The sequence below is a fragment of the Acomys minous genome (genome assembly GCF_964271855.1).
Source record: "Acomys minous genome assembly, chromosome: 3".
Classification (NCBI taxonomy): Eukaryota; Metazoa; Chordata; class Mammalia; order Rodentia; family Muridae; genus Acomys; species Acomys minous.
Window position 1 is genome coordinate 7,307,894 of NC_140485.1, and position 15,408 is coordinate 7,323,301.

At 39.3% G+C, this 15,408-nt stretch overlaps 1 protein-coding gene and 1 long non-coding RNA gene across 6 annotated transcripts in view; one reads left to right on the forward strand and one right to left on the reverse strand.

Moving 5' to 3' along the window:
• Positions 1 to 362: 362 nt before the first annotated feature.
• The window catches only part of MACROD2 (mono-ADP ribosylhydrolase 2), a 1,913,815-nt gene continuing 1,898,769 nt past the window's right edge, over positions 363 to 15,408 (reverse strand). For all 4 annotated transcript variants that reach the window (XM_084774709.1, XM_084774708.1, XM_084774707.1 and 1 more), the window contains exons 18-19: positions 13,063 to 13,130; positions 363 to 3,433 (exon numbers count right to left, since the gene is read on the reverse strand). In XM_084774709.1, the coding sequence (XP_084630835.1) occupies positions 13,063 to 13,130 (68 nt within the window). In that variant the 3' untranslated portion in view covers positions 363 to 3,433. The remainder of the gene's footprint in view (positions 3,434 to 13,062; positions 13,131 to 15,408) is intronic.
• Positions 2,989 to 6,486, forward strand: LOC311593438. 2 transcript variants are annotated; one of them, XR_014777710.1, is made up of 3 exons: positions 2,989 to 3,073; positions 4,729 to 4,762; positions 6,295 to 6,486. It is a non-coding gene; the product is annotated as an uncharacterized lncRNA (long non-coding RNA). The 2 variants fall into 2 exon arrangements; XR_014777711.1 differs by lacking the exon at positions 4,729 to 4,762 and having other exon boundaries at positions 3,004 to 3,073.

Here is a 15,408-nt window from a genome sequence, read left to right on the forward strand (position 1 = left end):
GCAGTAACAACAGCTCACACAGGAGGAACTTGAGAAGAATTTCAGTAATGGAGGATGTACCTCAAGGATGGGCCCATTGTCTTTATCTAAGCAACCTATGTCTGCATCTTAGAATGCTAGTTAGTATAAAGATAAAGTTGTTCTGTGTAGGGGGGCATCTAATAGAAACGTCTCCTTAGTGTGGCAAACGTAGCCAAAACTCTGGTTTGTCTCAGTAAGGGACAAGCTTCATTGAGTCAAAGTGGACTAACAGAGGTAATTTCAAATATGCTTATTTACAACCAAATAGATAACATTAAATGAATACAGAGTCACTGCTTGTGGCTAAAGAACAAATTTCACAGAACACATGAGTCCACATGATCCTCTCAAAGAAGTTTATTTGCACTCTGCTCTAACAAATATAGTTTGAAGGCAACAGTCATTTAAGTGTCATAGAGTGTGGCACAGATGAAAAGAGACAAACAGACTCAGAAGCTGTCCAGCATTTCAAGACTGGTTTAACAAAAGAGGCACGTGTTACCCTATTAATACCAGAAGACATTTTTCCCCCTTGCAAGCAACAGACTACATTTATTCGCATCAAGTAAAAACATATCTTGTTCAAGAAAATTACTCTTTTCCTGATTTTCCTTTATATCACAAATGTCAGGGTAAGGCAAATCCTTAATGAGTCATATGATAAAAACCCTATTTCCCGAGAAAATATATTGAACATATTCTGCTAACTTTGTTGTTTTTTCAAAGCACAGCTGACATGCACCACATACAGAGAAATGTCTTTGCAAACCAAATGCATCAAGCAGAACTGTATTAATTCACAAAGAGGCTTTTCAGTGTTTCATAGAAAGATTTACAATTAGCTGCAATGATTAATATGTGACCCAATAGCATAGACAGTGCTTCAGATGTCATCTTTGTAAGCTTTTATCAAAGACGACGTGTCCATCATCTGAACAGTTATGAGCAAGAGGAAAAGCCCCTTTGTCTAGCCTGAAATGAGTACCTTTTTAATTACAACTGTTTATGTGGAAGGCCTACTTCAATCCTCTGTATGCAAACATGACTAATAACAGGGTCGCTTTCCTCCTAGCCTCCTATTGCCCTTCATGTCATGTGGCCTGGCTGAAGTGTGGTTGGAATTGGCCATCCAGAATTCATGTGTGGAAGCACTGGACCACTTCCCACATGCACTGCATTGTACAGTCTGTGCCGTGACAGAGCCAGCAAACAAAGGCTTTCCTTGTTTGTGATGCTTTCAGTCTAGCCCAGAGCTAAAATTTTACATTTGATTATTGAAGTGTAAATTAACTGCAGTACTTGTTTTAAAGCATACACGCATTCAGCTACATAGCAACCCAGAATCTACTGCAAAACAAAAAATGAAAACGCACTCTAATTCAAAGAAGTTTAAGCGAATTTAAGAGTGGGACTCCTCCTCCTCTGTTTCCTAAATCCAAAGGTTGCTTTCCTTTTCCTACAGTTCTCACAGAATTCTCTTCTTGTTTCTTAACCCATCCCCACACAAATTGAGTGAACAAAATGCCTGCCGTTGGTAATAAGGAGAAAGATGGGCTGGAATCAGTTCAGTCTTGGCTGTCCCTCTTACCTCTGGTGTGCTGTTTTCCACTGTAACTCCATAAAGGAGGCTGAGTCACACTTCCCTTGGGAGTTATGGGGACATCTCTCCTAGCATGGTTCCCTTGTCAGGCACTTCACAAAAATGATGGTGCTTGTAAAATAGCTATGGAGATGGAAGGAAACACTGACACTATCTATTTGGATTGCAGCCTTCTTAGGTTATTTAGAGGAAGCACTGTTCTAGAAAACATCACGAAATGGAGAGGTATATGCTGTCGTGTCAAACTGTAGAAAGAGAAAAGGCCATGGGGAAACATTATGAAATTACTGCAGTATCGCTTTTGCTATGTTGATGAATAGCCTTAATGAAAATAAGAGATGTTAAAGGTGACACATGCGGAGGTATGATTTGCTACTTATTCTATCATACCAAATAAATTACCTGGAAGCAGCAATTAACTCAAAACAGCCAAAACTAGTCATAGGAAGATAAGATGGATTTTCTACAGGAAAGGGCAAAACTAGAGACTTGGATAAGATATTTATAAAATACCATCTCACTGTTGACTTTAGATGTCGTCAGTTCCACTTTTCCCCCTTCTGTTAAGAATAGCAAGATAAACATTATAATTCTAAAATACCATGGGGCTAAGATAATATGCAAAAGACGCTACCATGTCTTTGTAACCCCGAGAGGCAGTGGGAGACCTTAGGCTTGTTTTGGAACACATGGTTGGGATGATGCCCAGCCCCATCTTGTCCTCATTGCTTGAGCTAGCACTGTTCCACTGGCTTCGTGAGTAGTTGATAGTTCTGGCTACCTTTTGGATGAGTGGATGCACCATCAAACCATCCTTGAACTTGGCATTAGCAGACCAGGAAGCCAGTATGGGAATCAATGGCTCCCACTGCTCCTAACCTCAACTGTGAGCCTCTGTGGGCTATCACACTTGAGTCAACATGGGTATTGGTTTATGAAAAAGTAGAGATTTCAAGTGGAACTTTGGAGACTAAAATTGTCATTAATATATTTTGTGAGTCCTAAATGAAGCAAGCCCCTCCCTTAGATCTTAGTGATAATAACACCCTTTTCCATTGTGTACCACATGCCAATGGTGGGCTCCATATGGAGGCACACAGTGAAGTCTACATAGGCCAAGAAAACAGTGCTTGAAATTAGCCTCAAAAATGAGGCTCAAAAATGGCATCCTGGATGCGAAGGTGGAGACCATAGTGGCTGCCAGGTCTCACCTTCTTCATTAACTCCTGATTCATTCAGACCCTTTCCAGGTGTTCTCTGTGGTTTGTGCCCATTTTCTAACCTTCCTCTTCTATCTGTGGATTGTACCAATGTTGGGTGTGGTAATTCTTGAAACTTAGTCTGCAGGGTATTGATCACCTTCCTTCTTTTTTCTGTGGAAGAAATCACTCTATGACCAGCTTTGTGAGATAACCAAGAAAGCACACAGGAGCCAGGAGCCAGGAGACTCAGGTGAGTTTTAACCCTATCACCATGACCCTAGGGTGAGGCATAGAGAGAAGACAGAAATGGTAAAGACTGAGTGCCTGAAAGAAGTCTTAGCATGGGGCCTCCCACAAGTGGAGGGAATTTGCTTTCTTTTTCTTTTTCTTTTTTTCTTTTTCATCTCCCCCTGTGGGTAAACAGAACAAAACACAGCTGCAGAATTAGAGCAAAGGACCCCTTTTCTTCTGTGAACTTGCCTTCCCCCCCTCCCCCACCCTCTTCCACAGCACACACTATCATCTTCCCAAGTCCCCCAGGGCCAAGCCTTGCAATGCTGAGGGTGTCATTTCCCTTCAGTTCTTTGTTCCTTTGCTTCATCTTGTGGCCCTGAGGAAGACAAAGAGAAGCCATTTGTTAGATTAAAGACTAAGCATCTTCACAAGACTTAGCAAGGAATACCTTTTTAATGCAGCCCTTGAAGTGTCTCAGTCCTCAAACAGGCCTAGCCTAGGAATAGCTTATTTGACTATCAAAGGGCTTTGCCTATCTGAACTGTAATTGCTGGCACATGGTATCTTTAAAGATCTTATAAATCACTGCTAATAAATGTAGGCCACATGACAACCTGCTTCAGCTGATGGGGGCGATTAACTCAAGTGCTCAAAGAATTCTTTGAACAGTCTAACTTTGAAGTGTCCTTCCAGTCCCCGCCTAGTCTACATCGGAGATTCTAGAGACCCGCATGTAAATATCAACTTAAGCTATGCTGATTTGCAAAAGCGTTTGATGAGACCTTTCCAATTGAGCATTGCCTGTGTTCTCCACCCATGAGACAACTCAAATATTTTTTTCTGGAAGAGTCTGTGGTCACTTTAGTTTGGCTTTTAAAACTGAGATCTAGTCCACCTTCAAGGAAATGCATAGGAATTGCTTCTAGTCTTACAATTTACATTTGGTCTATGAAACTATCAAGATCTAAAGTCCATTCCTGCTGGAACCAACAATTGTGAGGTAGTATTTCCTAATATAGAACTTTCTACAAATGAGATCTCTACAAACAGGATCACACAAGCATCTCCTTGTGCCCAGCTCCTTTCACTCAACACAGTGTTTCTGAGAGTTAAACTCTTGTTTAACTTATTTTGTTTGGTTCAGTGATGGCTGCCATTACTTTGTGTGGAAAGATAAGATTTTTAGACTGTGTCAAAACCATAGCACCCATATGAATGGGGCTCACTGTCATGTTTATATTCATCCATACAATGTACACTGTCCCAGCAACAACCTCACCTCTGTCCCATGTGCAAGCTAGACTTTTCTCAATCCCTAACTACCACTACCCTATTTCCTGTTGACATTTTTGTTTAATAGCTTATTTCATTTAACGTACTATATTATGTTCCATTCAGTTTGCTGTAAAGTGCAGGTTTAAATTCCATTATGACATTTTCCTTGAGGACATGTGGCAATAAATATGTGCTATGCTGATCTGTGATAAGAACTTGGGTGGCTATATGTTTTCCCCTTTTTTCTCTTATGGAAAGTAGGTTTTTTCAATACAATATACTGTGATTACAGTTTCTCCTTCCCCAACTCCTATGAGCTATATCTTTTAGAAATCCTATTTTTCTTTCTCTGAGAAAACCTCATTCTCTGAGAAAACCTCATTTTGTTTTCCACAGTGAGTATACTGATTTACCTTGCCACCAACACTGGGTAAGTTCTTATTCACCACACTTTCATCAACCTTTTAAAATCAATAATGATGCAGAATGGAGTGATTTGCATTTATTTTCCTGATGGCTAATGATATTCATTTTTTTTTCAATATATTAGTCGGCCACTGATATTTTGAGAGGTGCCTATTTGGGCCATTTTCTTATTAGGTAGAAAACTAGCTTTTAAGTTTTGGAGACTCTATTCTGGATATTCTTCCTGTCAGATATGTAGCTTGCAAACAGCCCTCTCACTTTGTGGATGTCTCTCATGTATGTTGCTTCACAAGCTGCATAGATGCTTTGCAGTTTGATGTAGTCCTACTTGTAAAGTTTTCCTCCTGCTCTTTGGATCCTCTCCGGAAAAATCATTGTCCAGACCAGGGACATAAAGTGTTTTCCTCTGGTTTCTCAAATGGGTAATACATTTTGGTCTCTGGTGCCCTTTTAGTTGATTTTTGTACAGCGAGGGAAATTTCAATCCTCTAAATGTGGATTCTGACCTTGCAAGAACTTCCATGCTTTTACCTTGGATTTTTTTTTTTAGAGAATTGCATTTTGTAGTTATTGTTGTTTTCTGTTTTGCTATGATTAGGTTTTTTGCTGCTGTTGTTCCACTTCTCTAGGGAAACGCTTTGGTTTCATATTAGTTGCTTTTCTCATTGTGGTGCCTGACAAGAAACAAAGTAAGGGAAGAAGAGATTTTCTATGCTGCCATTTAAGAAAGGATACCGTCCACCCTGGTGGGGATGGGAAGGGAAGATAGCAGGGCATGAGCAGCTGGTCCCCTTGAGTTCACTGTCAGGAATCAGAGGAAAGACTACTATGCTTCTGTTTAGATCCACTCATTTTCTAGAGGTTTCTCAGAAAAACTTTACCAATATACAGAAACGCAACTGGTTTTATAACACAATCTGTGTACTGCGATTTAACTGAATTTCTCTGTCGTTCTATAAAGAATCATATCATCTGCAAACCCAAAAAGATTTCCCTTACCTTTCTTTTCCAGTTTTACATTTTTATTGTTCCATTTAAGATTTCTAGTACCCATATCTAGTAAAGAGTGATGAATGAACACGTTCCTTCTTAATGGTTTGAATGGGAAAGGTCCACCATGGGCTCAGGACTTTGAACACTTGGTTTCTGAATAGTTTCACTATTTTGTGATGTGGTAGAAACCATTGTAAGTAAGGTCTGTCTGGATAACATGGGATATTTAGAAACAGGGAGCTGAAGTTTGTACTCATTTCCAACTCTGGTTTAGTATTCTGCTTCCTGATGCTCCAAGTCATTAGAAGGTCATTTTACAAGGTCCCATCATCAGCAAAACAGGCTACCTCAGCCTAAGGAACCATGCTAAATAAAGCCAACTTTTTTTCCTTTACATAGTTTCTACCAGGTATTTTGTCATAGCAGTTAAAAAGTAGTGGCATCCTGGGCTTAGAGGACATGCTTTAAAGAAAAATAATTTATTCAGATTACATCCCTATTGTTATCCCCTCACTTATATCTTCCCATTCCCCCCTCCCCTAGGCCTGTGTCAGAAAAGGACCTCCTTCTCCACCACATGATCACAGCGTATCAGGTCTCATCCGGATAGCCTGTTTCCTCTTCCTAAAAGCCATGCTTTCACATTTCATCATTCTGTATAATGCTGGCCATGTTTGTCCTATAAAGGTGTAATATTTTGAGGGGGCATTTATAAATAAATGTTGCTGAAACATCTGATAGAATTAAAAATATTCAAATGATCATATGATTTTTATCTTCCAGACTATTTAATGCCAATAATTTATTTATTGGCATCTATTAAATTATCCTTGCATTCCTGGAATAAAATCAACTTAGTAATGCTGAGTGGTCATTTAATTCATTGGCCTTTACCTGTTTCATTATGTATAATAGTTTTGAAAGAATTGGCTTTAGTCACTGTGGATATGACCTTAAAAGTTTTGTTGGAACTTACGTGTCTTTTTTCCTGTCTAGATACTCCTGCCATTCCTCAAGGCCAAGAGTCCAAATGAACTTTTCCCCCTTATATACTGACTTTTACAGAACATTTATAAGAGTCAAAAGTGGTATAATCTTGTTGTTTTCAATTACTCTGCTAAAGTTCCAGTTGTTCCATGTTTTTTATTTTTATTTTTTTATTTTTTTATTTTTTATTTTTTTTTACCAGATGATGATGTTAACTCTGGAAAGGAGATAGTTTGCTGTGGATTAACACTGAACTAAGTCTGTTGAGGCTCACTGAGTAATAACTATGTATAATCTCTAACCCCAATAGTGTAAAAAATGAAGGCTCCAAATACAAAATATATTTTTTTGGAATTAAATAAACTAAAAATTCAATAAAAATGAAAGCATAACACACCCAAACCTATGGGACACAATGAAAGCAGTGCTAAGAGGAAAGTTCATAGCATTAAGTGCCTTCATAAAGAAAGTAGAGATATCCCTACTAGCAACTTAGCAACACACCTGAAAGCTCTAGAACAAAAAGAAGCAGACAGAAGAAAATAATCAAACTCAGGGCTGAAATCAATAAATTAGAGACAAAGAGAACAATACAAAGAATCAATGAAACCAAGAGCTGGTTCTTTGAGAAAAATCAACAAGATAGACATACCCTCAGCCAAACTAAGTAAAAGGCAGAAAGATAGTATCCAAATCAACAATCCAAAGGAAGACATAAAACAGACAGGAAATTCAAAGAATCATTAGGTCTTACTTCAAAAAGCCTGTCTGCCACAAAATTTGAAACTCTAAATGAAATGGACAATTTTCTTGATAGATTCTTCATAGAATGTAAATAAAGATTGAGTAAACAATTTGAATAGTTTTATAACCCCTAAGGAAATAGAAACAGTAATTAAAAGTCTCTCATCCAAAATAAGCTCAGGGCCAGATGGTTTCAGCACAGAATTCCACCAGACTTTCAAAGAGCTAAAACCAATATTCCTCAAATTATTCCACAAAATAGAAACAGAATAAGCATTGTCAAACTCATTCTATGAGGCCACAGCCACCCTGATACCTAAACCATACAAAGACCCAACAAAGAAAGAGAATTTCAGACCGCTTTCCCTTATGAACATACATGCAAAAACACTCAAGAAAATACTCAAAGACCTAATCCAAGCCAAATCCAAGAACACATAAAAAATATCATCCATCATGATCAAGTAGGCTTCATCCCAAGCATGCAGGGGTGGTTCAATGTACAGAAATCCACCAATGTAATCCATCATGTAAGTAAACTGAAAGAAAACCACATGATCATCTCATTAGATTCCAAAAAAAAGCATTTGGCTAAATCTCAAACCCTTAAGTCTTGGAGAGATCAGGAATACAAAGCACATACCTAAACATAGGAAAGGCAATATACAGGAAGCCTATAGCCAGCATCAAACTAAATGAAGAGAAACTTTAAGCAACCCCACTGAAACCAGGGACAGACAAGGCTTCCCAGTCTGTGTCTCTTCAATATAGTACTTGAAGGCCTAGCTAGAGCAATAAGACAACTAAACGAGATCGAGGGAATCTACATCAGAAAGAAGTGAAACTATCACTTTTTGCTCATAATATGATAATATGCATAAGTGACCCCAAAAATTCTACCAGGGAATTCTTATTGCTGATAAATACCTTCAGCAACTGGTGAATGGATACAAAATTAACTAAAAAAAAATCAGTAGCCTTCCTGTATACAAAACACAAATGGCCTGAGAAAGAAATTAGGGAAATAGAAAGTATCTAAAAAACATAAACTAATCAAGCAAGTGAAAGACTTGTATGAAAACAACTTCAAGAAAGAAATTGAAGATATCAGAAGATGGAAAGATCTTTTATGCTCATGGATAGGTAGGGTTAACATAGAAAAACCGCCACCTTCCTTAAAGCAAGCTACAGATTCAGTGCAATTTCATCAAAATACCAACACAATTCTTTACAGACCTTGAACAATTCTCAGTTTCATATGGAAAAACATAAAAAGAATAACTAAACAATCTTATACAATAAATAAACTTCTGGAGTTATCTCCATCCCTGGCTTCAAGCTGTCCTATAGAGCAATAGTAATAAAAACTGCATGGTAGTAGCATAGAAATAGACTTATTGACAAATGGAATCAAATCAAAGACTCAGAAACAAACCCACACACCTATGGACACTTGATTTTTGATGAAGGAACTAAAACCATACAATGGAAAAAAAGAGAGCATCTTCAACAAATGGTGCCAGATTACCTGGATGCCTACATGTAGAAAAATGCAAATAGACCCGTATTTTTATCACCCTGCAAAAAGATCAAGTCCAAGTTGATCAACCACCTTAGTAGAAAACTAGGAACCATTCTTAAACTCATTAGCATAGGAGACAACTTCTGGAACAGAAAACCAGCAGCTCAGGCTCTAAGACCAACAATTAATAAATGGGACCTCTTGAAATTAAAAAGCTTATGTAAGGCAAAGGACACTCTTAGTAGGACAAAATAGTCTACAGATTAGGGAAATATCTTCACCAATGTTATATCTGACAGAGGCCTAATATCCAAAATTTATAAAGAAATTAAGAAGTTAAATACTAGCAAACAAAATTACCCAATTTAAAAATGGGGCACCGAGCTAAACAGAATTCTCAATAGCAGAATCTTGAATGGCTGAGAAGCACTTAAAGAAATGTTCAACATTCTGAGTCATCAGGGAAATTCAATTAAAAATGATTGAGATTCCATCTTACACCCATCAGAATGACTAAGATCAAAAACTCAAAAGACAGCACACACTGGTGAGGATGTGGAGAGAGGGGACACACCTCCATGGCTGGTGGGAATGCAAACTTGTACAACCATGTTGGAAATCAATTTGGGGCTTTCTCAGAAAACTGGGAATAGCTCTACCTCAAGACCCAGCTATACTACTCTGGATATATATCCAAAAGATGCTCCACCATACAACAAGGACACTTGCTCAACTATGCTCAACTACGCTTATAGCAGCTTTATTCATAATAGCCAGATTCTGAAAACATCCTAGATGTCCCTCAACTGAAGAATGGATAAAGAAATTGTGGTGCGTTTACATAATGGAATACTACTTAGCTACTAAAAATAAGGACATTATGAAATTTACAAGCAAATGAACGGAACTAGAAAGGATCATCCTGAGTGAAGTAACCCAGACCCAGAAAGACCTGCATGGTATGTACTCACTTTTAAGTGGAGTTTAGCCATATAATACAGGATAAATATACTACCGTCCACAGACCCAAAGAAGGTAAGTAATGAGGAGGAGCCAAGAGGTGATGATTAAATCTCACTCAGAAGGGGAATTAGAATAGACAGAAGAAGTGATTGAAAAAAGGCAACAAGGCAAGAGAGTAAACACAGACATGAGGGTGGATATCAGACCTGGGGACAGCGGGAGGGAGTGGGGGGGGGTGTGTGGCGGCAAAGGCATCTCTGTGACAGGCTGGAGACAGAACAGAGTAAGTTCCTGGGAGGATATGAGGGTGGCTCTAGCTGAGATTCCCGGTAGCAGAGGTCCTGGAGATTGAAGAGGATACCCTCTAGCCAGACAGGACTCCTAGTGGAGAGAGGGGAACACCAACCCACCCACAAATACTTTGACTGAAAATTTGCCCTGCCTCTAAGATGTGCAGGGATAAAGATAGTGCAGAGATGGAGGGACTGTCCAACAAATGCCTGGCCCAATCTAAAACCCACCCTATGGGAAAGAGCCAACCCCTGACACTGTTAATGATACTTTGCTATGCTTGCAGACAGGAGCCTAACATAGCTTTCCTCTGAGAGGAGATGTGGAGACTCAGCCAAACATTGGGAGAAGTGTAGGGAGTCTTGTGGAACAGTGAAGGAGAAAAGGACCTGGAGGTGACAGAACCTCCACAAGAACACCAACAGAGCCCAGAGGGGCTTGCCGAGATTGAAGCACCAACCAAGGACCATGAACAGACTAGTCCTAACCCTCTACACAGATGTAGCAGGTAGGCAGCCCAGGCTTCATGTGGGTCCTCTAGTAAGGGGATCAGGAGCTGTCCTTGACATGGACTCGGTTGCCAGCTTTCTGATCATTCCCTGGTGGGGCTGCCTCACCAGGCCACAGGGGAAAATGATGTGCCTGGTCCTGGTGTGACTTGATGGGCTGGGGTGGGTGGGTAGAGCTGAAGAGGGGCTCTCCTTTTCTGAGGAATAGGGGAAGGGCTGGGTGAGACCTGGGTGAGAGGTGGGGCGCTATGTCGGGATGCAAAGTGAACAAATAAATAAATAAATAATTAAAACCAACAAACAAACCCTAATCTATGACTCTGCTAAAAGAAGAAAAATATGGCATCACAAAGTACAGAATGCTGTAAAGATGTGGGGAATGAAATTGAAACAGAAGTTAAAATTCAGTATTCATGTCAGATTGGCTCCAGTTATCCCTAAGGATATTTAAGGCTATGCATGCTCAAGTTTCACACACAAAATGGTATGGTATTTGCATATAAGCTATGCATATCTTTCCGTGTAATTTAAATCACCTCCAGATAACCAAAATATTCCATGTAGTGTCACGTTTTGTAGTTGTCATGCTGCATTATTCAGGGATAACAAGGAAACTCTCCACATGTTTACTACATATGCGTCTCCCTTCTTCTTTAAGTATTTTATATTCATGGGCTTCTTGAATCATTGGACATACAAACAACATATAGCCAGAGCTATTATCTAGTATACATCAAGTACATGTGGGATAAAGCCCAGAAAACCAGTGTGGTAAAATCAGGTAAACCAGCAAGCTTGTCCAGGTTTCAGTTTCCCCATCACTTTAAAGAAAAGTTAGAGTAAATGGTGCCTGGGTTTATTATGTAACTAAGTTAGGTAGGTAGGTAGATTGGCCTATGAGTCTTTTTAAAAGTTAATATTCGGGATTTGCATAAATATAGAAAATCACCGTCGTGCTTGCTGTGAGCACTATCTGCTGTGAGTACTATCTGAGCTGTTCAAAAGCAGATGAGAGCAGAAACGATGGCAGTGATGTCCACAAACTCATTTGCTGCATGCTCATCATCATCAAAGCATTTTGAATTATGAGTACTTAAACCTCCATGTTTATTTGTGGTCAAGGAAAATAGATCTGTTCTGGTACTTTACTTTGATATTAATAGGGAAAAATCCAAAAGCTGTAGTTTGCTGGCAGCTAAAAATTAAAAGGGATAGGAAACACTAAGAAATGGTGTGAACTGTTTATGTTTTGTCTCAGTTTATTACTTTTCAGTGAAAACTTCAGAGGATATTTGAAGCACATGGCTAAAGTAAAAAAATGATTATGAGCTCATGTTTACATAAATGTATATTTTTAAAAACAGCTTCATGCTATAAAATGGTATTCAATGTATGGCTGCATAAAGCTCACAATTATCATGACAAGAATGGGCCTGTTTTTACCTACAGTCTGAACCTTCACCCCACTATGTCACTAGAGCTCAAGTGTTGTGCAAGAGAGTCTTCTGGCAGGGTGCAGAGACCAAAAGGAACCGGGGCGTGAAGGGGCAGACATGGCCCTAACTGTCTCTTATTCTCAATTACCCACAGTTCATTGTTTAATGGTATTTCTAGCATTTAGCTGATAGTAAGGCTAACTTCTTTATTTTCAGGTTTTTCCATCTTTTCTGTAGCCCTCTCTAGTGATGGCAAAGGCTAATAGATGACTTACCACTCTAGACAAGAGTTAGACTGTGTGATCTGGTTACTACTGTTATTTTCCTCGGAGTTGCCTCAGGCTCATTGAACTCAAGGTATGTCTGTAGAGATACACAAGTCCTCAGGAAGTGGTGTGCTATCATAGGCACCTGTTTCTCTGCCAACATATAATTATATGTCTTGCTTTATGTTTCAGGTAGAGATTTAGTGCTACACATAAAAAAACCACATATACCAAAGAATGCAGTATGATGCTCTTGGAAAAGTGATACTTCTGGAAGCAGCTGGGGTTACTGAAGTAACTTGATCACTTTATCAGGCAAGGGGTAAGACCACAGGGAAAGCACTATCCCTATTGTCAAAATGAGGAAATCTAAGTGATTTAAATATGCCATAGCTTGTTCTTTCTATTTAAGAATGGCAATCTTTTTTTTTTTCTTTTTTTATAGTGTGTTATTTGGTATAAACATCTCCGAAGTTTAGCTCAAGCTACATTCTGGGACTTGACAAAGACAAGAAAACTAAGATATGCTATTTGCAAATTATTCTTTATGGCTAACTCACGGATGGAAGAAAGCCTCCACAGGGGCAACTCACCTATTGGAGCTCTTCTTGCACACTCTCTGTTGGCTCATCTACACCGTCAACCTCACTGTTCATCTCCACTGTAAACAGAAAGTGTTAAATAATTATCAAACTTAAACTCTTAAACACATGAAAATTGCCCTTGTTGTTTGAAAATGTTCCTGTTTCCTGTCTTATGCCTTTTCTGTTTCCATGTATTCATGACCTGGGACCAGAAGGTTAGGATCCATGCTCCGCTCCACTCAGCTGCCATATCATGCAAGATTCGGATCTGGCAGTTTGAGTGTCTTTATTACCATCCTTAAAATAAATGAATTCAAAGGCCTTAATAGATATCTAGGAGAACAGAGAGAGAAAACAAAGAAATGCAGATCATTGACATGCAGAGAGGTCCGTTCTTCCTTTATAGTGGCAAAGTCAACAGCCCCGTTTGCTGTGTTTTCAATTTCACAATTCAATATTGCTAATGTGCCAATGGGTATGGAAGCCAGTAGATGCCACAAGATAGAAAAGCAACACATGTTTTACTTGATTGTGCTCATTCTATGTGAGCATTTGCATTAAAATAGAATGTGTAATTACTGCTTTTCCCCAGAAGTGGCCCAAAGCAGTCACTCTGGAAATTTCCAAGGGTCAGCAAGTTTAATGAGATTTTCAGTATCCAAGCCTATACTATAAGTTAAGAAAGTAAATAAAGAAATGGGACTGGGAATATAGCTCAGTTGGTAGAGTGTTTGCCTCAAGTGCCAGAGTCATGAGTTGAGTTCCTAGCAATACACACGGGAAATGGACAGTGAAAGATAATTACTACAGTAAAACTCTGATTTCAAATCCCTGGCAAGCAAATATAACCCCTAGTACAAATGTCTAGGACCAGTGCCAGGGGTCAGCAGCTTCCACTGTTTCCACCTGCAAGAAACCAAGGAAAGACACCTGACATCAAGTTAGTTGTCTTGTGACAACCACTTCCAAATACAGCAAGCTTGATGCTGTCCACTTTGTTAACTACTACATATATCCCCCTTGCCTTCCAAACATGGGCAATACTGGTCAGCACCATCACTTTAATAACCTCTGTTTACTTGGGAAGTTTTCAGTTATTTGCATAAAATCAAAACCCAAAATTCCCTTTTGTTTAAACTTTCCATAACATGAACACATAAAATAATGTAATAATGAGATGCTTGAAAGAAGAATGACCTTGAATGGGGTCTCAGGATATCTCCCAGGACTGCAAGCTTAAAGCACTGGTTTCTCTTCTCTTACGTGGAAACCATACCATTTTACTAATTCTACCTGCAAGTAAAGCATTTGTGTGCTGTTCAACCTAGCACACACATTTCTGCCAATGTTCCCTCTCACAGTGGAGTATATATGGTTAAACATGGTGAAACACTCGTTTTTTTTTTTTCTTCCTGTTCCTTCTAGTCAAAAGACACTAGGTCTACAACCTATTAATACATGTTCTATAAAAAGCATCCCATGATAAAATGACTCTGTGAAAAAGTAAAGCCAAATCATGTTAAAGAAGTTCTTGCTGAGGTTTCAGAGTCTATAGGTCTCTACTGCATCTAGGGCAAAGACTAGGACCAGTATATGGGCCTGGACACCCTCAGAGTCTGCTTTGTGATGAAGTGGTGAGAAACCATGTCTATAGTTTTAGGGGCAGGCTGGAGCTGGCTCCATCCTCCTGAACACCGTTGTCAGGCTGGGGTCTTCAATGGGTGGGTCTTAGGGTAGAATATCTACTCACTAATGCTCATGAGCAAAGTAGAGGGCTAAGAAGTAAGGGAGACAGCTCAGGCGATGGCAAGCCTTTGGGGTGGAGAAATGCCTGTTATAAGAAGCTTTCTTTAAAACTATCATGTTACTTGCCCTTATGGGTCAATTAGATCCTAGGTGATTTTCAACTCAAAGTAATTTAGGTTTTTTTTAACCCCTCCCTCAGAAAAAATTCCTCAATAATTGAAAAGATGGCGGTTGACCGACAAGCTTTGGTGTTTGTCTTTTCAGAGACACTTGGAATTGAACAGCTGGTAAACTAGCTTTACAGGAATTGTGTAGATCAGCAGAGACCATGGCATCTGCTTGTTATGTAACAAAGTGAGAGTTTATTTGGAGGCTTTAGCAGAAGGAGTGCCGTCTATCCTTGATGGAAAACTCTTCCTTCTCAATTGGGGAAGGCCAGCCTCTTTGACTCAGCAAACAACTTCAGGAAGGACACCTATAGAGCCATGAGGGAAGAAGGGGACAGCTGCCTAGCTACCCAGATCAGCTGAATCAAGACTGGCAATAAATGGGGTGACAGCTGTCACTCTCATATTCTAGAGTAAGAAAATAAAAGGACACATCGAAGCA